Source organism: Poecilia reticulata, linkage group LG2 (assembly GCF_000633615.1).
Source record: "Poecilia reticulata strain Guanapo linkage group LG2, Guppy_female_1.0+MT, whole genome shotgun sequence".
Classification (NCBI taxonomy): domain Eukaryota; kingdom Metazoa; phylum Chordata; class Actinopteri; order Cyprinodontiformes; family Poeciliidae; genus Poecilia; species Poecilia reticulata.
The window spans coordinates 21,111,167-21,137,664 of record NC_024332.1 but is presented as its reverse complement, the minus strand read 5'-3'; the positions used below and the strand labels follow the sequence as shown (position 1 = coordinate 21,137,664).

At 38.8% G+C, this 26,498-nt stretch overlaps 2 protein-coding genes across 3 annotated transcripts; both read right to left on the bottom strand.

Moving 5' to 3' along the window:
• Positions 1-233: 233 nt before the first annotated feature.
• Positions 234-18,873, bottom strand: ubxn4 (UBX domain protein 4). Its single transcript, XM_008438716.2, has 13 exons — positions 18,689-18,873; positions 16,989-17,091; positions 16,692-16,720; positions 16,469-16,587; positions 15,145-15,310; positions 14,530-14,650; positions 9,665-9,719; positions 7,290-7,454; positions 7,070-7,197; positions 5,754-5,856; positions 4,968-5,099; positions 3,926-4,134; positions 234-1,042 (listed from the first exon to the last, which is right to left on the bottom strand). The coding sequence occupies exons 1-13, from the start codon at positions 18,768-18,770 to the stop codon at positions 904-906; spliced, it is 1,551 nt and encodes a 516-aa protein (XP_008436938.1). The 5' UTR covers positions 18,771-18,873; the 3' UTR covers positions 234-903.
• A 1,049-nt stretch (positions 18,874-19,922) lies between these two features.
• nmi (N-myc (and STAT) interactor) lies at positions 19,923-25,941 on the bottom strand. Of its 2 annotated transcripts, none has more exons than XM_008396111.2 (9): positions 25,775-25,941; positions 25,505-25,567; positions 24,893-25,051; positions 24,690-24,806; positions 24,308-24,479; positions 22,973-23,079; positions 22,001-22,187; positions 21,196-21,299; positions 19,923-20,694 (listed from the first exon to the last, which is right to left on the bottom strand). In XM_008396111.2, exons 2-9 carry the CDS (start codon positions 25,565-25,567, stop codon positions 20,491-20,493), a joined length of 1,113 nt encoding a protein of 370 aa, XP_008394333.1. In that variant the 5' UTR covers positions 25,775-25,941; the 3' UTR covers positions 19,923-20,490. The 2 variants fall into 2 exon arrangements, with proteins under 2 accessions (XP_008394333.1, XP_008436952.1); XM_008438730.2 differs by having other exon boundaries at positions 25,874-25,935.
• Between the last annotated feature and the right edge of the window lie 557 nt (positions 25,942-26,498).

Genomic DNA, 26,498 nt, shown 5'->3' with positions numbered 1-26,498 from the left:
AATAATTAGGTYGTTAGCAGGGCTCTACACAAGGGGAGGWAATTAAGCCATTTCATGATTCCAGTGTTTTGCTTTTAGTTTTTTTTAGCCTGCATTGTTCCCAAAGTTCAACATAAAATTATATCCTCATGAAAAGCACTTTTATGTGCAGTTGCTGAATTGTGCCAACTTGAAAAATGTCTATAAAATATCAGTGCATAAATGATTGATCAAGTCAGCTTGTTTGGAAAACATTTTATTTCTTTGTGGGGGAAGAAAAATCAGTTTTTCATATTTTAGAAAAAAACATGCTGTCATTCCAAACAAGCAGTACACAATGGATGTTTATTACTTTCTTCAGCTAGCTCATACATCTCTGATTTGTAATAGTAAAATGAAAAACATTTTCAGTAAAATTTCTAATCCCAATGTAAATCCAGGGTCTAAGGTGTTTGACCCCGTCTGCCTGCTGGTGTTCGTGCCGATGGTGCTAAAATGTGCAGTTTCGCTTCTGTCAGCCTGCTGTAATCAGCATGTGAATGAGCCCTTTGAGATTTCAATTAGAGATATAAAGGGCATTATAAATTAATTTGATTATTAATATTATTAGAAAGAATTAGGTACCAGACACAATAAGGTCCCCGTGATTGGTTAAAACTTTGTTTATTGAATTTACTAGATCAGTAATGAGCACAAAAACAGAAATAGTGGCTTCACACAATCAAAATTATCCATTCAAACGTGTTAAATTCAGAAATATTTTACTCATCTCAACGTCAAATGGGACTAAATTTACATGAACATGCAGACAAAGTGCAGGGACGCAACTACTAAAATGGAGAAAGAAGAGCATGAAAAAACAAGGAATAAATCMAAATTTAAAGCGGGGGTTTGGGGTGCAGCAGCTTTACGTCACCCAGGGTACTACATTTGTTGGGTCGAGTTCCCATTCCAGGTATTATTATCCTCATCATCGTCCTCTTCTGTCCGAAGTCTGCAGATTTTACCTTCTTTTTTGAAATCCTTTGGCCGCATCTCCAAAGTTTGTTTGGTGGGAGTTTCTCTGAACACAAACATAAAAGCAAAAGTTTAGAACAAAACAAAGTTAAATAAAAATACATCCAAAGTATTAGTATATAGAATAATTTATTTTATAATTTTTTTCTTGATGAAAACCAAGATTTATTTCTGTTGGAGCTCTTATTGTAAAGAAAGAAGGACCATAGTATTTTCCACAGTAATTAAAGACAATAAAAAAAAGTTTTATGTCCGTCAAGGACATAMAACTGTCAGAGACTGCAGTGAGAGTGGCAAGCGGAAAGGAGGGCGGTTTACCGTTCCAGTACAACCGCTGATGCTCAAGGACTAAATCTGTTGTCTGGACGTTGACCTGTTAGTGGTTGGTCTTCGTCCGTTTTACTAAACCCACAAATATTCGCATGTTGTCATGTCATGTTTACATTCCTCCCTCTGCTAACCTCAAGGTGGCCTGTGACCTCGCTTGCAGACTGAACATCTGGCTACATTCATGGTGATCTCAAGTGATTTTAATCATGTCACCATAGACAGAACTCTGCCCAAAYTCACCCAGTATGTGAGCTGTCCCACCAGAGAGGAGAGRACTCGCTGTAWGCTAACGTAAAAGAYGCATAGAGTTACTCTCCTCTCCCTCCGCTCGGCCGGTCCGATCATAACCTGGTGCATCTCGGCTCATATTACGTCCCTCTGATGAAGAGCCAGCCTGCAACCATGAGGTCACAGAGGAGGTGGTCGCAGGAGGTCACTGAGACACTATAGGGATGATTTGAGGTCACTGACTGGCTGGCACTCTGTGAGCCGAACATGGAGGACATCGATGACCTCACTGAGTGCATAACACTACATCAACTTCTGTGTTGACTCCATCATCCCTACTGAGACCGTTTACTGTTACCCAAGTAACAAGCCCTGGTCAGATCRAGACCATCCCGAGTGAGAAGATAAGGGYTTTCAGAAATACCAACAGGGATGATGCGAGAATAATACAGAGYTGCTTGAAGGTGGAGATCAGAAGAGCTAAGGAGGATGACAAGAGGAAGCTGGAGGGGAAACTCCATCAGAAAAACAAAAGCGAGGCCTGGAGAGGGATGCAGTCTGTCACTGGGTTCAGGTCARCAGGYGGTAGTGGGTTGAAGGCCACATTTACAGAGCCAGTGAACTCAACCTGTTTTTAACAGATTTGACTSTCCAGCCCCTTCACCTCCCGCCAACACTCCCATCAATGCCACTKYTGCTGTCCACCAACTCTCCTCAGAGTCCTTCATCCCCGTGTGAATTTCTACTCTTCCCCTCCTCTTCTACTCAGTGACCATCCCCTGTCCCCTCAGCTGGCCACCTCCACAGACAGCTGGTGAGACTCCACCCTGGCAAAGGCTGCAGGTCCTGATAGTGTCAGCCTGAGGGGTGACCAAAGCCTGTGCTATCCAGCTTTGCAGAGTCTTCCTTCATATCTTCAACATGTTGCCCATGTTCCCTGTGGAGGGTCCCTGTGATGTGGAAAACATCCTGCATTGTTCTGCTGCCGTAGACGTGATTCCAAGGACTACAGGCCTGTGGCGCTGACCTCTCACATCACCAGGACTCGTCCTGGAGCAGCTCCGGCCCCTGGTCCAACCACACTCGGACTCCTTGCAGTTTGCCCAACAGCCCAAACTTGGAGCTGAGGATGCCATCATCTTCCTGCTCAACGGTGTACACACTCACCTGGCCCAGCCRGCGAGCGCTGTGAGAATGAGGGGTTTTGACTTCTCCAGTGAATGCAACTCCACCCATCTGGCTCTACTGGGTGAGAAACTGAGGCGATGCAGTTTCTCACCCATGTGTCGTGGTTTGTGGGCAAACTGGCAAACCGCAGTTTGTGCGCCCACGACACTGTGTGTGAGACTGTTGTCAGCAACACGGGGGCTCCACAAAGGACTGTCCTCTCTCCCGTCCTCTTCACACTCTATACATCCAACTTCAGCTGTACAATATTACAAACAATATTTTATGTAAATCTGGTAATAAACGCTCTAAAACCACGTTTGTGGTCAGCACAGTCTGATTTCGCAGACATGACTCAATCCAGAGTAACGGCGCCTGCAGGAGTGTCTCTAGCTGAAGCAGCTGATAGGAAATGTCCAAACCAGTAAAGTACATCAAATCCTACAACCACTAAAATCTAATGCCACTTCATTTTGGGAAGAAGTTCTTTTAGTAGTTGCTGGTACAGGCGAAAAGGTGTATGTGTGTGTGTGTGTGTGTGTGTGTGTGGGGGTGTAACAGGTTTCTCAATTATTTTGGGTTGTTTGACTCAGTGTGGTGTGAAAGCGAACTGCACCAGCTGAAAATGTAACAAATGTTGACATTTTGGTTCTATCAGGTGTGAAAACAGCCCAACTCTCAGCAGGACTGCAGCTGCTCCAGAGGCTCAAAGCAGAGCCGGGTTAATAAACAATATCCCAAGCTTTGAAMTTTTYAGAGCTTTWATCAATCCACCATCCAAAACTGGAAGTGGTTTGGAACATTGGTAAACCCATCAACACATGATCACAGCAGCTGTGGAGGAGCTGCAGAGATTCTGCTGAGGAACAAATGTTACAAGGAAAATTGTTGGTCATGCTGTTCATATTACAAAAAGAAAACAAAGTGTCCCGCATCTCAGTGCCATAATTAAGCACAAATAAAAATACATTTTATTATCAGTATATTCGKTTTAAGCATTAGATTTTACTTTTGATGACTATTCAATRCAAYAGCTTAAAAACCAGATCAGCTCACTTRATCCCATTTCTCTACACTGAAATCTGACAGCAAWYYTYMMCCAAACATTGATATTGAAGGGGCTGAAAACAGGCAAAGTTAAAAGCTGCCTGGCTGACTGCATATGTTGGTGCAACACCGTAAACTGAAACCTTTTAMTTCTCACCTCTTAGCTTGGTTTGAGGGGACGTTGGAGCTGCTGGCAGGGCTGCTGTGCATCCCCTGCACTCTGGATGCTGATGATGAATAAGGTGTAGCAAAGAGAAAAGAGCTGAGGAACCTCCATACAGCAAGCAGCGGGTAAAGGAGTGTACCCAGAGCTGTCCAGATGCCAAATCCAGAAGACCGGGTCACTGTGTTAGCAGGCCTTCGAGACTGAAAGGAAGGACAGGGTCCAGTTAATGCTCACACACAGAGGTCATTTTGTCCAGATGGAAATTGGGTTTTTGATGAGAAGATTGAAAATGTAAATAATTCTTCACAGCAGTCAGTTTTCATGCACAACCTTCAACTTTCTGCTACAATGACAGAAACATGAAGTCTTTATGAACAAAGACTTCATGCTGTGCTTCAACTAAGTTTTAGTTTAGAGACGAGCACACTTATTCTACCAGGTTTTTGCAGCTTTTTTTTTTTTAAATAACACTGTACTGGTGTATGAAAGCATGAAATGATCATGGATTCATTATTTATTGAAAAAAAGGTGTTGAACAATGTGTCTTAATAATTTAGCTAATGATTCTTTCACTGCTTAGTCACTCATCACTTTTCTGTAAAGAACTGAACTTTCAGCCAAAGGTGGTCAGCCTAAAATCATGTATGGAAATATGACACTGTGACGTCACAGTGTTGCCACTTCTGAAGTACTAATGACGAAGTGGCAAAATTGATTTTAAAACATTTTTTTCCACTACACATGCAGCACGGACACATCATTTGGGAATTCATGGCACATAAAATCAAGAAGCATCATCGAGGCTGTCTACTCATCCCTAGAATAAACTCTGATTATCTGATGGTTGTTATTGTCTTGCGCTTAATCTGTCACAACCTGTTTGTGACGTTACATCTCTTTTTGTGCGCATCTGTTTGGTGATTTGGTGTTGCAGTTTTACACCTGACTGATCCAAATGAAAGAAATGGGGAACTAACTCAAACAGGAAGTGAAGGCCTAATGAACAGTGTAGAGCAGACTCTGGACTACTCACAGGGAGGACAACAATGGAAGCACTTGGAACCAACTCCAGCTCCAGCAGCGTCTTGTTTAGGTCTTCGCTGGTGAACTCTCGTCGAGGATACATGGTTGCTAAGGAGAAGTTACCGTACAGATTTCCTATTTCCTAAAACAGAAGCAGCACTGCCATTAGATGCATACATAAGGAAGAAAACATGTTTTATGAAGCATAGTGATAAAGTCATTTGAACATGAACTACAACAATGTTTCAGTCTGGCCTCATTCACATAGTCGGTTAATTTCTCTCTATATTTGTTTTTGGGGGTTTTTTTTTGTTTGTTTGTTTTCCAGGACTGAGAGAGAGTCAAAGATAAATTTCCGACTTCAGTCTGAAAGAGAATCTGTGGAAGGAGCTAAAGATTAGAGTGATAACAGGAAGGCCTTTCTAGGCCTTGGACCTCACAAGCATAGATAAATCTTCCAAATGGCAGTGGAAACATGGAAGGCTGCTAAACAGCTATGAGGATTTTATTTCTGTAATCCATATACAGACTTTTTTGTTAATGTGATATTCCTTCCAAAATAAGACACTTGTCTCTTTTCCTCTCAGAAAAAAATGTCTCTTATTAATATTTACTACATGTTTATATTGAGTTCTGCACTAACAGCATGTTTTAAGTACATCTAACAGTTTGGCCATGTTTCAGAAAGAAACTGCAGATGAGCAGTTTCTATGTGGTAAAACATATTAACAAAAACATATAAAGAATGAATATGAAGAGGACCTGCAGGATGAACACATGATTCAGTCAGACTGACCTCAAAAGCAAAGTTCCAAGCCTCCTGCAGTCTGGACTGCGAGAGAAACTGGTTGGTGAAGGATGAACCATCAGGGAGTCGAAACTGTATCCTTGAGCTGGTACTGATCACACACACACATAAACACACACACACATTGAAGATGTACAGAATTAAAACATAATTCACAGAAGCAAAGATAGTTGTAGTTTTAGTCTTGTTTTGGATTCACATTTTAAATCGGTTCTTCTAATAATCAACTCCACATCCAGGCATCTTTTATACTAAAGAAAAGGAAAACATCTGCACTATATTGAAAACAGTTTCAATGTCGTACATTTCCTAACTCAATGGTGCTTAAAATTCCTAAACACATTTCAACGGCTACATTAACACAACAGGCAAATGTGACACAAATCAATTATTATCATTTTATTTATTTTTTTTTGCTCAAATGCAAATCATATTGGACTTATCATCGCATTCTGAGCGGCACAATCCCGATCTTTACACCCCCCCAAAAATCTGATTTGATCCATTTCCATATACGGTCCGAATTCACATCTCTGATTGGTTTTAAAGTGTCTGCAGTCTGCACAGTCATTTTATCTGGCATCTATATTGTTGACATGACACATACATGATAACTGTGCACCAAAAGATCAGACGTAAATAATGGCTGAATTTTATACATTTAAAATAAGTCTGTGTCAGCGAAGCGCATGACGAGCCAATCCCTGGCTCTGACTACCACATCCTGGGTTTACTGTTTAAACAGAAGTTTGATTGCGGTCACATCATTCAACATTATGATTGAACAAGCAAAAAGAGTTGAATTTCAGCAGAAAAAAGTTGGACCCTAATGACGCTAACCCTACTTCTTATTATCCCTTACTGTTGTTAAGAACAGCCATTTCATCATACAGTGTTTGATTAATTGTTTTCTGATGTAATCAAATTCTTTTGGGATCCAAAGTACTGAATCTCAAGTTTTTCATCAAGTATTAATACAAAGTTTGGAATGTTAGCCTCGTGACAACATTAGACCTTGGTGTGTTTCTTGGAAAAAAACTAAACAAAAAGACTTTTCTGCTCTGTGGGGAATCCAATTCCCAGTCTTATGGGCACCATGGAGATGTTTTTGTCAATGTCAGGTTTTTTACAGAGGAAGTTTTCTCTTAAGGCCATTTTTCAGACTCTTTCTTATGGCTGATTTATTTCAACACTACAAGAGCTGCCTTGTTGTTTTAACAGAAATAAAGTTGTCAGCGCATTGATGATGTTAAACACTGATTATGTAGTAGTCTTCATTTAAAGCAACCTGTTTAATCTTTTACCTCCTCTCTCTGATTAGCGCCTCCCTCTTGGCCTCCTGCTCTGCCTGCTGGGCCTGCAGAAGTTTCTGCTTGGCATCCTTCTCATCCTGACGCATCTTGGCATAACTGGCAGCTCTCTCTGCTCGGTCCTACAACAAGCACAATTTCCTCAAGTCAGGAGCAGAAATTTCATACACTGACAGCAGCCTTCAAATTTAGGACAGGGAAAAGAGCAGGTTACCATAGCGATCTGCTGCTTCACTCGTTCTCTGGCAGCCTTCTCTTCTGCCTTTTCTCTGTTCCTTTCTTCCAGGAGCTGCTTGGTTTTCTCTTGATCTTGTTTTCTCTTAAATTCTTGGTTTTGCTTCCCCATCTTCCTGCGCTCAATTTCTGTTCTGACGTCATTCTGAAAAACATGCAAGTAGATTAATAATGACTGAGAAGCCCATCAGGCATAAAAAGAAGAATGGTTACATATAAATAAGTGTTTATTTTTATTGATGAAATTTCAAAACTTAGTAAGTTATCTGTTTAAATGAAATGGCATACAAAATGCATTTCACCAACTTGGTTGTTTAAAAAAATAATTTAAAAAATGCACACTAGTTTATCTCAATCTTAAAAAGGGAATAAAATGATTTTTACAGCATAAAATGTTTTTTAAAAGTTTATGTACTTATGTTTTTGTCTTAAAACAACGATAAATTCAAATACTGTTGCCTAGAATGAGATTTTAAGGGTTTAAAGTTGTTTATTTGTCCCTGGATTCTGATGGATGTAAGAGAGATTACACAAATCACCAGAATTACTGCCTGTAAACCAAGATCTGAGAATACAATGTGTTATCTGCAAACTCTCGCTAGAGGGTTCTGTACAATGATAACAATGACGAGCGTCATCTCTGAGAAAGCTACATGGGATGATTACAGATCCCTGACAAAGAAAAACTGACACCGAGCTTGGAGTGATGACAAACCTTAGTCATGAGCCATCAGCACATATATAAAGCATGAAAACTGATTCCCTTGGATGATCACGACCATTTCCCAAAGGACTTCCAGACATCAGTGCCTCTGAAGGCCTTCAAGTAAATCTAAGAAACAAGCTTAATATTTAAACCTTCAGAAATGTACCTCCTCTATTCATATTAGACATGAGCAAATAGAAGGGGACAGTGTGACTCTGCATTCATTTGAGGCATTCAGCTAATGTCATGACAATTTGAAAGAGGCGAAAGAGAAAGTCATTTGGTAAATCATAGAGAAGCAGAAGAGCCAAAATCAATGCTGAAGCCTCCAGACCAGGAGAACAATCTCCTCTGCCGTCAGGTTGCTCCACAACAAGCTGGATGAGCAACAAGGACAGAACGGAGAGACAAGTGAGCAGCTGTATCCTGGTAACATGGAAGCCTGCAACAGAAGCCAACGTGGACAAAGACTGTTGGTTACATACCAACAAAGGCTGATCTGTAATGGCTGCATCCACCATTCAGCACCCCTCTCTGATACTGGACACGTTCTTTACACAAACTATGACTGCTGTGATGCAGCCAGCAGGATTAGGGACCTCTGCTGCGACACAGAGAGCAGACTGATGTGGCATAGAGTCCTTTCTCTTCCAGTCAAAATCCAGTATATTTTTGATGCTGTAGGCATCAAATCCAATAATCTAGGAAAGAATTGGGGCTTGTGTATAAAGTGTGCATACACACAAAAAATGTGTGGAGTAAATCTACGCAAACCTTGAAAATGTGCGGTAGCAACGCAAACTTTTTCTGAGGACAACAAACTACAAAGCGCCAAAACTCACGTAAATACACTGAAACCTGACTTTATTCAGTTATTTAGACCAAGAAGCACTGAAACGATGTTTTTTCTTGATTTCAATCTTTTATCGTATTTATGTTGTATTTCATTTTATTGTAAACGATGAAACTGAACCACATTTATCCTCAGACAGTAACATAATACACACAAAATAAATAACATAAAAATAAGAGGATGTGAAAACCTCACTTGAATGTAAATTGTAAATTTCCTCAATTTTTGTCAAGTAAAGATGCAACGCATGGGTTTGTGCGCCAAAGCGCATGAAATACATATTATCTGCAGGGTAATTTCACTCTCCCTGAAAAAGAAAACTGGGTCGGATCAGCGGATTAACTCCAAACAGTTCAGGTTTGATCATTTTTGAGGTGATCAAGGTGTGAAGACAATCACACTTATATAAGCAGCTGCACAAAGAAGAGCCACGTAATTGTGGAACCTTTTGCCTCTGATGGAGAACATCGCCAACAGGAGGATTCGGAGAGATCAGAGATCACGTTGATCTGCTGGGAAATATTGACGATGGTTTATTAGCGCTTAGATTAATCCAGACTGATCATTCTGGAGCTCTGTGCAGAACTTTAAGGAGCTGTGTGTTAACAGTGCCGGTGTTCTGACTATCAGTGCTACCTCATCAGATTTTTCTGCCGGATTTACGGGTAGCACAGAAAAACAGAGCAGCTGTTCAGCTGGAGCTGATCAGGACACTCTTTAATGGTTCACCGTAATTACATTTCCTGGATCCAGAGAAGTTCAAGCAAAACTATGTTTAGTCATTTTATTTCCTTACTTCCTTCTGTTCTTTGTTCCTTTGCTCTTGTCTCTCTTCCAGTTTCTTGGTCAATCTGTACAAAATTAAAAGAAAAAGAGGGGGAAGAAAAATAAAATATAATTAGAACAGTGGTTCTTAACCTTTTTTGAGGTACCGAACCCCCCAGTTCGGTACCTCAAACTGGGGTGAATGCATATGTGCATTCACCAAACCCTTCTTATTCCAACCGCCTCCCACCCCCTTCCACTCTGACACATAAAAAGTAATGTAATTATATTAGCTGTGTAACCACCGCCCACACCACTAGAGGCAGTACCAACCCCGAAAAGATGCGACTATGGAGCAGATTTAGACTATAGAGTTCCGTAAAAACTGTGAGCTTTGATGAAGTAATTAAAGACAAAAGTTCAAATCCATGCTGAGAGTGGAGCTCCTTCAATCAGGACTCCTCCGCAGCACTGATTGGTTAAGCAATGTAACGTGATCCTCTGCAGCAAGTGATGGAAAAGCGGGGCGTCATCACGACTTTACACAAGTGTGTCTTWACCTCCGCGGCAGAGGCTCCACCGAACCCCTGAGACCGACTCATCAAACCCCTGGGGTTCAATCGAACCCAGGTTAAGAACCACTGAATTAGAATTATGCCTATAAGTGAAAAACAGATTGCTTTCCATCTCTTGCCTGTAAGTTTGATGGAAGTTGGAAAAAAGTTTAAAAAGTGTGTCTATAAAAGGCAGTAATGAACACGAACTGCTGCCAAACTGGTAGATACGAGCATAGATGGGTTAAAATGTGGACTCAGTCCTTTCAGCTCCTCAATGACCAAGTCAAACAGGTGAATGTAGGCCACAAGTCAAGAGAGCATGACTGTTTCCATGGTCCTCCGACCAGAACATGGCACCCAAAAGGCTGTCTCCATGAACATAAACAAGATTTCATCACAGAAATGCTGTGCATGTCTGTAGTGACGACCTGTCCATGAAAACCATATATATTTTTAAAGGTTATAAAACCAAAAGTGAATGTAACTTTGTGAGTAGGAGTTTCTGGTTCATGCAGTTCCAGAAAACATCAAAAATGCAGCTCCATTTTTGGCTTATTCCAAAATTACAGGCAAACATGGTACAGGCTCACAGAATCCCTTGCTGCTTCTCCTACTCTGGTTCCTGCATTGTTTGACTGCCTGACTGACTCACCTGCTCACCCACTGACTGACTGCTGTTGACTAATTACGGCTGACTGGGTGACTGGTAAAAAAAAAAAAAAAAAGACTACATGACCACCCACGTGCATGCAGAGCTCCTTGAAGCCTAAATGAACCACAACCTCAATTATAAACTATATAAATGCAAAGACATTAAGTGATCCTTCTTTGCTCTTCAATTCTCTTAATGATGAACCTATAAAAAGAAGAATAGAGAAAATAGAAATGGCTTTAGTCTGCAGATGCCTCCAGAAGCAGACAGAGCTTCATCACTGGCCTCTCCAACACACTGGTTCTGGTCTGAAGCTGCACTGAACAAACCAGGCCTCATGCATCAGCTCTGACTGCCACGACTCTCCTCATCTGCCAACATCCTCTGGCTGCTGCAGCGTCTGCCATCAGGGCAATTATCTCCAGAAGAGATGTTTCTTCTCGTCTCATCCACTTTAGTCTCTCCTGCATCAAGGGCAAATACTCAGAGATCCATCTTCTCCAAAATAGTTCAGCCATGTACTGTACTCGTTTCCATGGTCACCTATGTACAGGTCAATTCAAATTCAATTCAAAAACCTTTTATTGATCCCAAAGGAAAATTAAGTTTTTAATATTTTTAAGTCAACATTTCTGCATTAAACGTGTCCTTTGTTGGTTTGACATAATATTCAAATCTCCTAAGAAATTAAATGTTTTTGTTAGCTTTAAGTAGAAAATCATCATAAAAGTTTGCAAGCATAACTATTATCAAACAAAGTTGGATGGATAAGGGATTGTCTCTATTGATTAAAGCAGCCCAGTGATGGAGATGACATCAGTGCCATGACTGAGCTACAACACATTTCATTTCTCTTTGAGATTAATAAAGTATTTTTTAATTTTAAAAATTGAATTTGAATTGAAAGCTCCAGATGTGGACATGGCCAGACAAAATGCTCGCTTCTATACTTTAGAACTCATCTCCTTGGTATAAAAGGAAACTGTTGAAAAGTATTTCTATATACAGAATGGCTCTCTCATGTTCTGTGTGTATAAAAATACTAAGTGTAAAAGAGAAAACTCAACCTCTGAATGAAGTTCACATCCGTTTTGCTGCGCCTGAATCCTCCTCTATAATTTCAAACAAATTGAGACAACTGCAACGCCATCATTCTGCTTTCCTCACAACACGTGAACAAACGTGATATATATGTGCTGTGGTGATGTTTGTGTGTTTGCCCTCTTGTGCAATGGTGGGATCTTAATTACGAACAACTTTGCCTCAGATTTGTTTTTATTATTTGCGCTAGACAGGTTCTTGCCAACATCTGGAGAGAATTTCAAGTGAGCTGCACCTTTAAAAATGCACCCATTCACTTCTTTCAAATCAAAAACAACCGGCTTGGTATTTCAAAGACAAATATGTCTGTTTTGCTACAACATTGTCTATGGATCTCAGAGATTCTCCTGGTCAGCTGTGGGTGCAGGGATTGAACTAGGCCCTGTAGGGCCCTGCTCCTCCTCAGTACTGGCCAGTTCTGCAGCTAGGGCCTCACAGGATGGCCAGGTTGTGGGTTTCTCCAGATATCCTTCACATGGTCTGCCTGAAACACTACGACAGGAAAGGTGGAGAATAAAAGCAGCGTAAAGCCAAACACACTGATTCAGTGGAACCAAAACACGCTTAGAAAGAAGGTGATCAAGCAACAGGGAGAGCTGCAGCGTTAAGAGGATTGTAAAGGAAATGTCGTTTAATAGTTTATAAATTATACAACTAGAACACTTTAAAGTGAAATGTTTTTAAATGAAAACATTACACAATGAAAATATTGCCAGACGTTAAGCGACCCAACAAAAACAAATTGCTAAATGACAAAACATTCGGAGTAACACAAAGTTCTGCCTCTTTCTATAGCCAGTTCTCTGCCACCACCTAATGGAAGCAGCAAGGCATTACAACAACACAGTGGCCTTTTAGTACATTGTCCAAAAAATTGCTAGAATAAGACCAATTTTGTTTCCAGCTATTGAAAGCTTTCATTTTTGTTGTTATCCATGTTGGCCACCTCCGACTTACAGTCATGCTTACAATACTTTTAGTTTTAGTTGCAGTACTGACAAATGTTGCAGCAAAACAGTCATATTTGCCTTTGAAATGCTGAGCTGGTACATTTCAAAATGTGCAGCTCACTTGAAATTCTCTCCAGATGCTGGCAGGAACCTATCGAGTGCAAATAATAAAAACAAATCTGAGGCAAAGTTGTTCACAACTTAAGATTCCAATAATAAAAAGGAATAACAAAGGCAAAAATATTGAACATGTAAAGGAAGTTAAAGAATTAAAATTCATGACAGCAGCTGAATCATTAGTGTAAGAAATTAGAAACCAATCCTGCCACGTGGTGCATATGACTATCAGCTGATTTAGCGCCTTCTTTTTTTTATTTCTATGTGTTTGGCATCATTGGAAAGCTTAGACACTTTCAGAATCTGTAAATGACTCAAAATGCCCAAGCAGACATGTTCATGTCTTTCTCGTGACCAGTCACATTCACCAAACAGCACAACTCTTCTCATTAGGATGAACAAAGAAAACAATAGGAGAGTCGAGAAACTAATATTTTTGCTTCAGGTTGCATCAAATATAAAGATTCGTTATCGCAGAGGCTTTCAGGTTAGGTGGTCCATGACTGTTTGTTAAATGGGTTAAGTGGCCTGAGCCCTGAAGAGGTTTGAAAAACACTGATCCAGGATAATAACCTCTTGTGAAGAGCTTCGAATTGTTCAACAGGTGCAGGTGTTTCAAAGAAAAAGTAATAAATCGCTATGGCTGACATTGTAAATGGCTTTGTACTTGCATAGCACTTTATCAAGTCCAGAGGACCTCAAATTTCTTCACACTACAGTCATTAAGCCATTAACACACACACACACACACACACACACACACACACACACACACACACACAAATGATGATAGCAAGCTACAGGAGAGCCGGTGGCACGGGGATCAAACCAGGAACCCACTGAACTCCAACCACTGTTGCCCCATAAACACAACATTGTTTAAGAACAAGTGTACAATGCTACATTTATTAGATGTAACCCAAAAACACCATAGCCACAGTAAAGTCTGGAGGTGTGAACTTCATAGTGTGGGCCTTTTTTTCAGCATACAGCATTGGCTGCATGTATAACAACAAATGAATAATCTACCAAGTGGATGAGGAGACGAGACTCAGCAGGACAAACATCCAGCCGAGCTGCACGAATAGGATTTTCTGGAACATATTAGATTTGATCCAAAAATTATTTTGTATTTTTCCATTTATTTTTTCTAGTTACAGTGAAAGGTGTGTACACCAAGTATGATTACCAACTTGTGAGATCATATTTTACAGAACTCACCATCTGCTCACCATAACCTTCATGCCAACAGTGCTGTAAATCACACCTCACCTATATTTACAATCATTAGCTGTAGCGCTAAGTTATGTAGCTCAGCATCAACTGCGGTTAAGTTGTTGAAAATATTTCAGTTTGTAAGTCAATGATCTTGGGTTCAAAGTACACATAGTTAACACCATTTTGGCAAATTGGGGAAGGGATTCACATTTGTAAACATCTTACAATATTGCAATAAAGGTTTGTTAGATACTCCCTGCCTGTATTATGAGAAATGGACACAAACCCAAGTTGCTCTTACCTTTCTACTTTTGCATTCAGGTTTTCATTCTGAGAAGAGGTGGCCTGACATAAAGGGGAATTCTCCACAGAGGGTTTTGTGCTGGAAACACATTCTCCATCTGCCGAACTTGAAAGGGATTCTATATTGAAAAAGACCACAATCAATCAATCAATCAAATTTATTTGTATAGCACATTTCAGCATCAATGCAGTTCAAAAAGCTTTCAAAAAGCACGAAAATATGAAGTCATAAGAAACACAGTACAGTCAACAATTCAGAAACCAGTAGCAAACATAACATTTTGGTGAGTGCCATCATCAAAATAATCAATGTCCATCAAATATATTGGCCAATGTTCCAATAATGATATTAAAAAGCAACTTGAAGTGGGATTAGGCTTGATTTAAAGGAACTGAGGTTGCAGAGTAGACCAGATCGTTCCTGTTTACGTCTAAAAATAATAACTTCAGTTTTGTTTCTGTTCAGCTGGAGATGCTAAGAACATCCATCTGTTCAGTGACTGGACGGGTCCTGAGCCACCTGGTGACATCGTGATGTTTGTATCTTAGCAGCAGAATCTCTGACAAAGGAACTTCTTAGACAATCACTGAATGAGTGAGCAATCATTCACACCTTTTGTTGCAGCTGGAGCCTCTTCAGGTTCATCACTGATCATTTCCAGCCCAACAGGCACTGCTGGAGCTGAGGTAGAATCTGTGGCTGTGCTATCAGGTGGTCTGGTCTCCAAAGACTCCTGTGCATCTGTTGCAGCAGTATCTTCTACTCCTTGACAGTGCATCTATAAGAAAGCAGGAAAATGGGTAAAACATTTTATAGATTCAGCTTCCTTAAAGGCAATTAGGTAAAGACAAGAGAATGTTGTTCATACGTTTAGTTTTCATATTCATGCTACCCAAGTTAAATAAAATACATTAAAATCTCTGAAGTGAAGATTGTTTTGCCATTTTCATGTGGCATAGATTAATCCACAAGCTCCCCAGTACTTACAAAATAAACACACTGTCAAGATCAGTTAGTTCCTAATAAACCAGTGTTTTTATATAAGGTTATTTTGCTATCATATAGCAAATGCTGAACAGTTTTAAGCTGTTCTGATTACAGTGTACATCTGTAATCAGAATACTGGTTCTTTAAGCACAGAGGTGGTGAAGGAAAAAGGATGGTAATATTAAAGTGTTGTTAAATACGGTAATTGTTTTATTGTCTGGCATTCTATCCTACGTTAGTCATTCTCATCGATTCCCATCTGCTAAAGCAGATAATTAGGCTTAAAAGGTTTGTGACTCAACAAAGTCTACCAAACTTAGACCTGGCTAGATCTTGTTAGTGTCTGGTTTATTGAATCTACAGTTGAAAGCCTAAGTTACACATCCATCTGAGACTACAGTTTAAATTGCTTTAATTTACAAAGAAGTTTGTTTCTGATGGGAAATTAGAGACCAATCTATCAATAAACCAATTTAAAAACAGAAAAGTTTTCATTTACTTTTTGTTTTTCTTATTTATTTTTTGCAAGGGGGACATTTATCAGCCTTTATTTAGGGCTGATAAATGTTCTTATCAGTCTTAAATAAGAACATTTAAGGCTGAATGGATGCTGTCTGACATCTACACTGTTCGTCTGTGCACGACGCTGCTTGCTTTGGGGTCGTATATTATTCACATGAAAATTAATACAGTCAAATTTAATTAATAATATCAATGACCAGACCACAAAAAAAAATTCAGCAAAAAAACAAAAAACAAATCGGAATTGATCAAGACCTGCTGCGTGAATTTAGCCATTGTTCCTTTTTTTTTGTTTTGTTTTGTGTCGACCCTTCAGCTACCAAATACTCTACATTTGGTTTTAGTTAACCTATTTGTTTATCTTCATCAAGCCCATCTTTTTAATATAATGTGCTGAAAAGATGCCAGTGTTACAGGGTGAATTTACCTTTTTTACTTTGTTGATTCTCTTCATCAGTTCATCGGGAGACACACTTCCAGCAACGACCTCTAGAGGAATTCCAGTCACCCCGATGAAGAAGCTAGACGGTATGCATACTACGGGATCTATAACAGGCTAATGAAGGAACACAAGCTTCACCAAAGTCCTGTACTTGGATATAAATATGGTTACAATATATGTACAACACATACACAGCAACAAAGGATACAGATCTGGGAAAACTGGACACAAGTGTCACTGGGAAGAGAAAGTGAATCCATGAGGAATAAAATATACAATAAAGCATTTTGAATTTGTATGGACTGTTCAGTAACATCTATAGAGATCAAATAAAAAGCTTATACAACACACCAGGTTGTATAAGCTCCAAGCCAATGTTTTAAGAACATGGCAGTGTTCAAAGGTCAAACAATTGCTGTGATAATCAAATTTGAGGTTTTTTTACATAGCTATTTTAACAAACTAACTGAAGCTGTTGTACACACAGCAGAGAACTAATCAGCACCTCTTGGCATCGACCCTGATGGCCACGCAGCAGTTCTGGGCAGCCTCCGAGACGCCGCCGTCTTCCCAACTGGACATCAGCTGCTGAGACTGTTCATCTTCCCCTGACAGAGTAAAATCACAGGCAGGACAGATTTAACACAAAGCCTGTGGACATCTCACAGAAGGGTTAGCTGAAAAATAAGYTTACTACATTAATTAAAAAGAATAATTTAAATCAGACATCTAATAACRTTACTTGTAAACTGTACTTTACATCATGACGACACAGACCTGTCATCCTCCTCAAATAGATACAAATGTGTTTTTAGTAACAAGCAAATAGTTGACGGGAAAAAAAAGAATGTTACTGTTCTACATATCCAGTCATAAGTCATCTGGTCTTTACTAGATCTGAAAATTACTTGAATTCAACCCCAAATCCGGAAGGTCACACTCCATACTGCCTGTATTTATTGCATAAAATAAGCTGCAGCGACCTTGGAAAGTCCTTTCCTTTTCTGTGTGACTTTAGTAGTTCTATCACATGTATGTGGCCGGCTCTCTTTTTTGAGGCGTAACTCTTCAGTTTTAAGTACACAGAGATCTGACTGGGGTATTGCTTTATCATATTGTGTTGTAGATTTTCTGCTGCGTTTGGAATCATCTTCGTGTTGAACTGAATTCAAACTAGAACTGTCAGTCATATGGACTCATGTTTCTCTTTGTGGAGGCAGCTGGATTAGTAAATCTTAAAAGAATTCTATTAAAACTAAAATTAATTCACTTTTGAGAAGCAGAATTGCTGCTTAGCTTGATCAGAGCCAATGGAAAAAATAATTTTTTTTGCAAAAGACTAAAGTCTAGGTCAACAAATCTAAACATACAACCATGCATCTTCAAAATTACGCTGTACTTTATGCTGGCCTATCACAAAATATTCCAGTAAAATGCAAAAACATATTTAAAGCTTTATTTTTGTAAAACAATTGTATAAGCAACATATTATAATGGTCGTCACTAAACAGCTTTAATATAAGCGTCTGACAAAAACGTGTTGAAACATTCTGGTCGTCACACCAAAACTCGAGTACAGAGGTGGGAAAAGACCCAACTGGGTTCTTCTCTATGAAGTCTGTCAGTTTAAGAACCACAGCAACTCCAAATGTCTCAGTCACACAACGGAGGTGGAGCAACACACTAAAAGGTTCGGCCAGGTTTTTGTGTTGTCATCCGAGCATTTAAAAAAAGAAAGAATCGGAATATCTCACTTCATCCGTTTCACTCTCTGAATAAGTGACAAAATATGTGGAACTTTTTCATAATTATTTGAATTTTATGAGATGTTGCATTAAATTTCTCATTCTTAAAGAACTGTACACCTTCCGTAAGGGAAAGTCTTCCACGGTGTTTGAAAGCCATAGTTCTAAAGAAATTCGTGGTTGCGTTGGTGTTGGTTGGTCGGTAGCCATGTTTCCGAGTAAAATCAAAACAAGCAAAGCCAGCTGGTTCACCTGCTGCTTTAATAAGTTTAAGCTGGATTTGACGTCATTCTCGTGTCTAATTGATTTCAGAGGCAAACTAGAAGCAGCATTAAAACCAACCGGTTCTAACAAACAGCAGCAAAACGTTGGAACGAGTTTATCAAACACCGACAGGTCGCTTGCTAATAAGCGTCGTTCTCACAACAACGTCCGTTTACAATTATTTTACCACAGTTACCTGCAATGACAACGACAAAGACCAAACTGCGTTGTTTAGCAGAGTTTATGGCCTCAGGAATGGATCCCTCAAACCAAAGCATCGCTGAATATTCAGTTTCTAATGTCTACGTGTTCAATTTGCTGTGACATCAGCAATAATAGTAGCAGTAGTAGTGTCGTCTTCTTCTGCTGCTTCTTCTTCGTGGTTTTATTGGCGGTTGGCAAAAAACTTTTAGTAGCATTACCGCCACCTACTGGTATGGAGTGTGCGTCCTGATATTTTACACAGCTGGGGGAGGGAGGCTCAAAGGTTTTGGTCCAAAGATGTCCACTGTCCTGCTCTTGTCATCTGGAGTAGGGCAGATGTTCTGTTTATGGGGAAAATTAGTAATTGGGATATAGAATCATCCCAATTGTTTCTTGTCTTCAAGACATGCCTGCAGTTTACCTGATTGGATTCGTCAGGATTTATGAATATAGCTGCGTTTCATTGGTACAAAAGTGTTTATACCATCAGTATGTCATACAGGAGAACAGAGTATATTTCTCCCTCGTGAAATATGSCTCCCAGCCTTAATCCAGCTGGAGCCTCAGCTCTATGTACACACAGCATGACTGGAGCATCCTCAGACTCTCGTTTCATTCCCTGTTGTCACTCCTATCCTGGTAGAAACTAGTACCTGGTACCTGCTTTATCCAGAGGGTCTGAGCTCGTGGCTGTCGAGAAATGATTGCATAAACTGTGTTTATGTTTAAAATTTTACACTATAGTTAATGTTTGCGTGTGACGCACGTAATGTGCCAAAAACCCTGCATGATACTTGTATAGACTATGATTTAAATTACCACCTTGACGCACTTCCCTTCCTTTGAATGAATGTCCTAAAACATTATGGATGCAAACAGTTGTTAAAAGTAATCTAAAATATGTGTCCTCTTGTGGTTTGGATATTAAATTAAGGACAGTCAGCTAATAGGTGGTCAAAGCAGTGTTCTTTTAGATAACAAGGAATGATTATGTACATGGAGGAGTACAACATATATTAGAGAAACCAGCCATTTAAATAAATAAATTAATTTAAAAAAGAGTTCTTGAGAATTTTTGAGCTCAAGCAAAAAGAAAACATACATTTGCTTTGTCATTATAGGCTACCTGTTTTTTTTCCTCTGGCAAACAGGACTGTTATCATTTGAAGGAAAGATAAGTCATTCCTTGGACTTTGAAGTCAAAAGTAAGACACACACAAAACCAATTCCACTGACGTAGTGTCTTTATATTTTAATAGGCATCATAAACAAGGCAGAAGAGACAATAACAAGCAGAAGCTTAAACCTTGGTGATAATCCAGACGAAAAGTCTGATCTTTGCGTTTTACATAGTATGCAAAATATCTGTCATCCCTAGTGAGGGTAATTTACCACCATATATTCATATGATACATAATTTATGCTTAAATTAGTGCTGAAGTGAAATTAAAACACTTGAGAAAATGGCTACCAATACCTGTTATACATTAAGATCAATAATCCATAGATGTAATTTTAGCTYGTCAGGGTTGAGATACACRGTGACTGAACATAGTTTCTTTCTGGAAACTCAGTTCATATCTACAGATTGTGTAAGCATAGTAATTTATATATGCTAAAATCAAACCCGCTTTTCCAGAACATAAATAAAATATCACCGTAACCAAATAGCATTTCCAAGTGTCAAAAGTAAAAAGATTTTCTGCTTTTACCACTGAACAGACCATGGAGTCAGGCTCTTCCTATTCTCCTGAAAACTCATATACTGCTGATGATGAATACTTCCTGCTAACTTTAGTTGGTTGTGTCTACTTTGTCCTCACTGAAAAATGCCTGGAGAGACTTTCCCTTAGCAATATACTTGATGTTTTCAATTTCACCACCACTGTTGTTGGGCTTCTGGAAATGAATTTCCAGGTGGTCCTGCAGGTCCTCCTCCTCCTCCACATCATCAATGCCTTCCAGAAGAATGGTTCGCCTTGATGAACCACATGATGTCTGCAAAGAATGACAGGCATGAGATCAGCTTGCTTAATGATGTGGGACATATGGTGCCCAAGAATTTAAAAGCACTAATTGATTAGTGTTGTGGAGTGACATGAAGTAGGCACCAATAGAGAGTCCAACATCTGGAGTAGGGCAGATGTTTATGGGAATGAGTAATTATACAAATGAACTTAATTCAGACTTGATCCATCAATTAATATTTAGAATTACTACCGTGGCAAGACTTTTATTTTGAAGGCCAATTCTACTAACAGGGAGTGGGATGTTCAAAGGAGAACCTGAATCGTCAGTTTGCCACGACTTGAGAAGTAAATGTTAATCTGACAAAAAAAAAAAAAAAACTAAGACCTTTGGTGTTGGAAAGCAGGATCTTTTTTATGCACACTTTTGCCCACAAAGAACAAATTCTTTGAGGAATGAATGATGGACAGAAATATTTATAAAGGATAAAATAAACAGAACTGTTTGTAGGACGGGTGTGTTGTCTCTTACTTGAAACTTCTCCAACTTGTACTCGTACGCTGGTCCAACCTTGACATTAACTTCAGATTCAAGATTTACTTTGTACACTCCTTTTCTGGCCAACCTCCAGGCAACTACACACGTGCACACACACACACACGCGCACACACGCACACACACACACACACAAAATGTCATCATTAATTCAAAAATGTGATTTTATCATCTTTACACCAGTGACCATTCAAAATGAATGGATTGTGTCCATTCAGACACAACCTATTAATAGGCAATTTAATAACATTCTTTTCACTGATTAAAATAACCGTTTAGTATTTATGGCATGGTCTCAGTCTCAAACTTCTAGCAATTTCGGGGTTCAAATAAAAAAAACATTTATTTACCTTGTAGCACTAAATTTTTGTACAGGAATGATCTGTCAAGTTTTTGTTCTATTTCAATTTTAGTATAAAGAAATTAATCCTAATCTTGTAGTTTCTGTATTTTTCCTTCCCTATTTCAAGTGCATTTCTTTGACAAAATGAACCTTTCAGACAGGTGTCTAAATGGTAAATGGCATCTACAAAGCACTTCACACACTTTCACACGCTGATGTTCCTGAATAGAAGCCACAGCTTGAAATAAACCTAAAAAACACAATTACTAATAAAGCACTTAGCTGAATCTAAGTAAATCTGTTGGGCCACACGTTGACACTCAGACAGTAATTCTGAGTGCCTTATGACTTGCTTCAATGTAAATGGGTAAACAAAGCACACAMAGGTTGTTTTGGCATTTTCCTACATCTCAGTGTGTGTGACCCTGAGAGTAATACCTCCAGGTTTCAAAAATGTAATGGACCCAGTTCCAGTCTCGACATTGTAATCCACACTCTCCACTTCTCCTCCTCCCTTGGTTGGTCTGGAAAAGCTGATCTCCAGACGGTCCTCCATTCTGTCCTCCGGCATGGCAGCGGGGATGTTGGATACTTTCAGCTCTTTTCTGGACACATCCACATGGACCTCCACAGGAAAAAACAAAGATATTGCAAATAACAGTTATTTCATAATGCAATGTTTGAGTGGTAATGACAATATTTACACTATGTTCACACTTTATGCATTTTATGTAGTCAGACTTCAKTGTATCATGYAACCCTCAAAGATGTTAGATGTTGGCTGGCAGAATGAGCAAAGCAAAATGAGTGATAATTAACAAAAAGGGAAGAAGCAAGGGCAAAAMCTCTGAGTGTGTGAATGGTGCAAACCTGATTATATTCAACAACATCTGTAATATCAGCGCACACCTTTGTCCATCTAACCATCTGTCTTTTAACCCTGAGGAAATGATTTAACCACCATCATAAGAGCCCTTTACTCAGTGTCTAAATGCCAGTTGTCAGTTTTTCTAAAAAGTGCAGCTGGACCAGAAGCATCTGAATTAACACCACATACGTTATCTYTCGAGTGAACTCTAGGTTCAGCAATTACACAAGGAAGAACTGAGTTAGATTTGTTATGGACAGCTATGAGCAAATATATCACTAAAATGTCTCCTTCAGGAAGTATTTGCTGCCCTCACCCTCTCAAAAAGTTTTTTTTTAAAGTGGTGGAGTGATCACATTGATGGTCACTCAAGATTAATAAAAAAATAATTGGAATTTGTTGGTATTTTCATTGTGATTTTAAAAAGAAACATTTGTTTTTCATGTTTGTTTAAAATCACTCAACAAATGTGCAGAGATTTTAATAATCTATAATTCATCAGTGGTTCCGTTTTATTGGTAAACCTGGATTTTATTATATACCTCAAACTTCACAGATGKTTCCAAGGTGAGTCCTTTAGGTTTCACATTCACGGTGGTGTCTTCACAGGACACACGGCAACCAGGGAGCTTCAGGATCTTTTGAGCCACTAGAGGATCGACAACATGACAGAAATACAAATCTTATGAAGAGCCAATGAGATGCGAGTCTGAGACACTCTTAAATGAAACTAGGCAACTACTTATATGTGCAAATTGTCCTGAAGGTCTACATGTGTGTCGAGGAAAGACTGAAGGTGCAGTAATTTAGTTTTCTGCAAGTTTATTGGAATTACAACTATGAAGAGAAAGAACCTTGTGGTTGTTTGTCTTTTGCAGGCTAGACATATAATTGCTCTGAAGTGGAAGAACACAGAAAGACCAAAGATGAATGAATGAATCAAACTATTGAGCAACAATCTGGCAATGGAAAAACTAACTCACATAGCGAAAGGGAAGCTTGAAGACTTTAAAGATATTTGGTTACCCTTTCTACATCTTGTCAAACACTGTGGCATATAAACTTGTTTTTTTTGTACAGTGTTTTACTTTAATGTAAATACATAAACAAACATTAAAGTATGTAATCTTTCAAATAAAATAACCATGCGTATTAATACAAAATAAACAATAAGGATGTAAACAATTACATATATAAAATGTTGAGGAACTATGCTCAAATTTGCATAAACAGCTCATACTGCAGAAATCGAATAATCAAATATTGATTTTTTTTAAAATGCAAAATCAATCTACACATAGCTCTAATATTACTAAAGTAAAAGAAAAAGTAAGGCAAATCTTATAAGTACCTTATTTTTTCCTAAAAAAAGTTAGTCAACCAAGTGTAACCAGTACTACCCACTTTTGAACATAGATAACAAAATAATTAGTAGCCTGTATTTGTTAACAAGCTTAATGTGACATTAGCATTAGCTAGTCATCGTTTAGCTAAAATTACCTGCATCCAACAACATTAATCAACTCAGTTAGCTTGGGGGGGAAACTGTGCAAAGTTCTTTGGCTTTTGCTGTGATGATTCTAACAAAAATCTGCACAAGGGAGTAAATCCCATCTCATTATTGGTGGGGACAATAAACAAGAAAATTTCTTTAGCATAATTTAGATATGAGTTTGGTTCAGTGTCACTGATCTAATCTCTGCTACACCTTCACAAAAGTTTAACACTCTAAATAAGTTTTAATAAGTAACTCCACTTAATGAAATTCATCATAAATATTGATTTATTGTAGTGAAATTAAATTGAATCTTTTTCATGTCAAGCACATTACATAATGTGCCACATATATAAGAAAACAACAATGAAGTCCTGATTACCTTTCTCTTCCTCAAAAGTGATGAGAGCCTGGCCTCCTCGTAGGAGCACTGCAGCTCTCTGACTGATGGTAAACACTCCTCTGACTGAATGACTGATGTCTTCTCCCTCCCCATTCTCCTCTCTGATAAGAGACAGAAACTTCACCTCTGTCTCTGGAATCTGGGCATAGATCTAGACGAGAAATACAGTTTTACATTTAAATTTGTGTGCCCTTATTGCCCCTGTGAATAATCAAGTATCCATTTAAATCAAACATCTTTACTCTGAACAACTTTTATTATTTGGGTGATTTTTTTTAGAACACTCCAATTCATATACTTTAATAGAAAAGATTAACAAACAGGACAATTTATGGTTAAAAACCAGAAAAAACATTCTCACCTTGAATTTGTGCTTCAGTTTTGAAGCCTCGGTTCTCTTAGCCTCCAGCTGAGCTTTGCATCGCTTCAGTTTATCCAGTATATCTTGCTTGTGTTTAGAAAGGTTCTGGATTTCATCCTTTATAAAAATAAAAAGGATTAAATATATATCATAACTATCTCCTTCCCAATAACCTGTAAGTGTAAACAAAGAGTCAGACATACCTTGACTTTTTCCAAGTCTTGAGTGAATTCTTTCTGGAAAGACTCCTGCTTTCCAGCTTGAGCCATCATTTCTTTTTTGGCATTCTCCTTTAATTCATCTCCTTCCAGTTTTTCCAGCATCATCCTGGCTTTCACGTCATCAGCTTTCTCAACTTTCCTCTTTATACATACACAGACACACACATGCATCAAAGAAAAGGAATACAATACTCTTTCTGATTTGCAGTGTGTGTACATGAGATTTTTGTGGCAGATTTTTGTGGCAGACTCTCCTGAAAAGTTTAGCTAATGTGTTTGATCTAATTTATGGCAAGAGAAAATGCAAATGCAATGTAAAAACATTCGGTTCTGACTGAAGAGGTCACACTCAGACTAAGAGACTTTTATGTTTCTCTAAGCTGCACTTCTACCAAAGAAAGCCGTCCTCTCCTCCATTTGGCTGCTGTGCCATGAGAATCCGGCGATTGTTTATAGCGCCCCCGTGAGGCCAGTCACACACTTCCGTTACAAAAGCGAAACCAAAGCCAACACAGCATGAATAAAAGTAGATGTTTTGTCATTGAAATAAAACAGTGATATGGAACATATTTCGGCATAGGTTTCCCTTTTCACCTTCAATTCTTTCAGCTCCTTCTTCGCATCTTCAAGGTTGTCCATCTGTGCAATACTACTCATCTGACGAAAAGAAAAACAAGGAAAAAAAGAATCACTCTTCTCCGTCCGAACCCCTAAAGCTCTAACATATAAATTATTTACATGAACAACAATTACTCTTTGATCCATTAGTATAAAGCTTGCCATAACATGGACGACGAAATCGAAACTTAAACCAGTAAGTCGATAAAATACGTCGCAGGCATTAGAAGTTGGTTATTGTCCTACCTTTATTGGTGTTTCTTTTTAACAAGGACTTTTTGTTAGTTTTTACGGAAGAGATCTAAAAAGTATCAAAGTTGTTTATGAACTGATAGAAAACCTGACCCGTGCAGTGCAGAGGTCCAACATAGGAATGTTTCCCCAACACTTCTTGTCTACCGACTGTCAGGCGCAGCTACGCAGCGTTTTATGACCGACGCATCTTGTGGTGCATTCAAGAATGCCTCGTAAAACCAAGAATGCCAAAGTACGTGCACTGAGTTAAACAAAAATGATAAAGTGATACCATTATTCAACGTCCCCAGAGTCTAATTCAGTCCTTTCTTGTCTTTGGACATTTTCAAGGGGTTTTACTGTCCTGAGTTGTTTTTTAACCAATTAAACTTCTTTGTATACAAAAGATGTATACAAAAACACTGGCATCATTAAAAAAATGAAACCCATTTACTACAAAATTATATTTTGTTCTGTGAATCACATTAAATATTAATTTAGTTATCCTTCAAGTTCATGGACAGACTGTGGTAATTAGTGAGAGACAGACACAAAAACATAAGATAAAGAAAAATGAAAGTTGCCTATATGGTGTAAAAACTATTTGTGGTTTTACTTTATCCTTAGGCAGAGATTAGATTTACATTGCATTTATTTAAATAATGACTTGATTACATGCTGCAGAATCTCAAAAACATGTTTTAAGGATTTGGAGTTTGGTCAGACTGAACCTGTC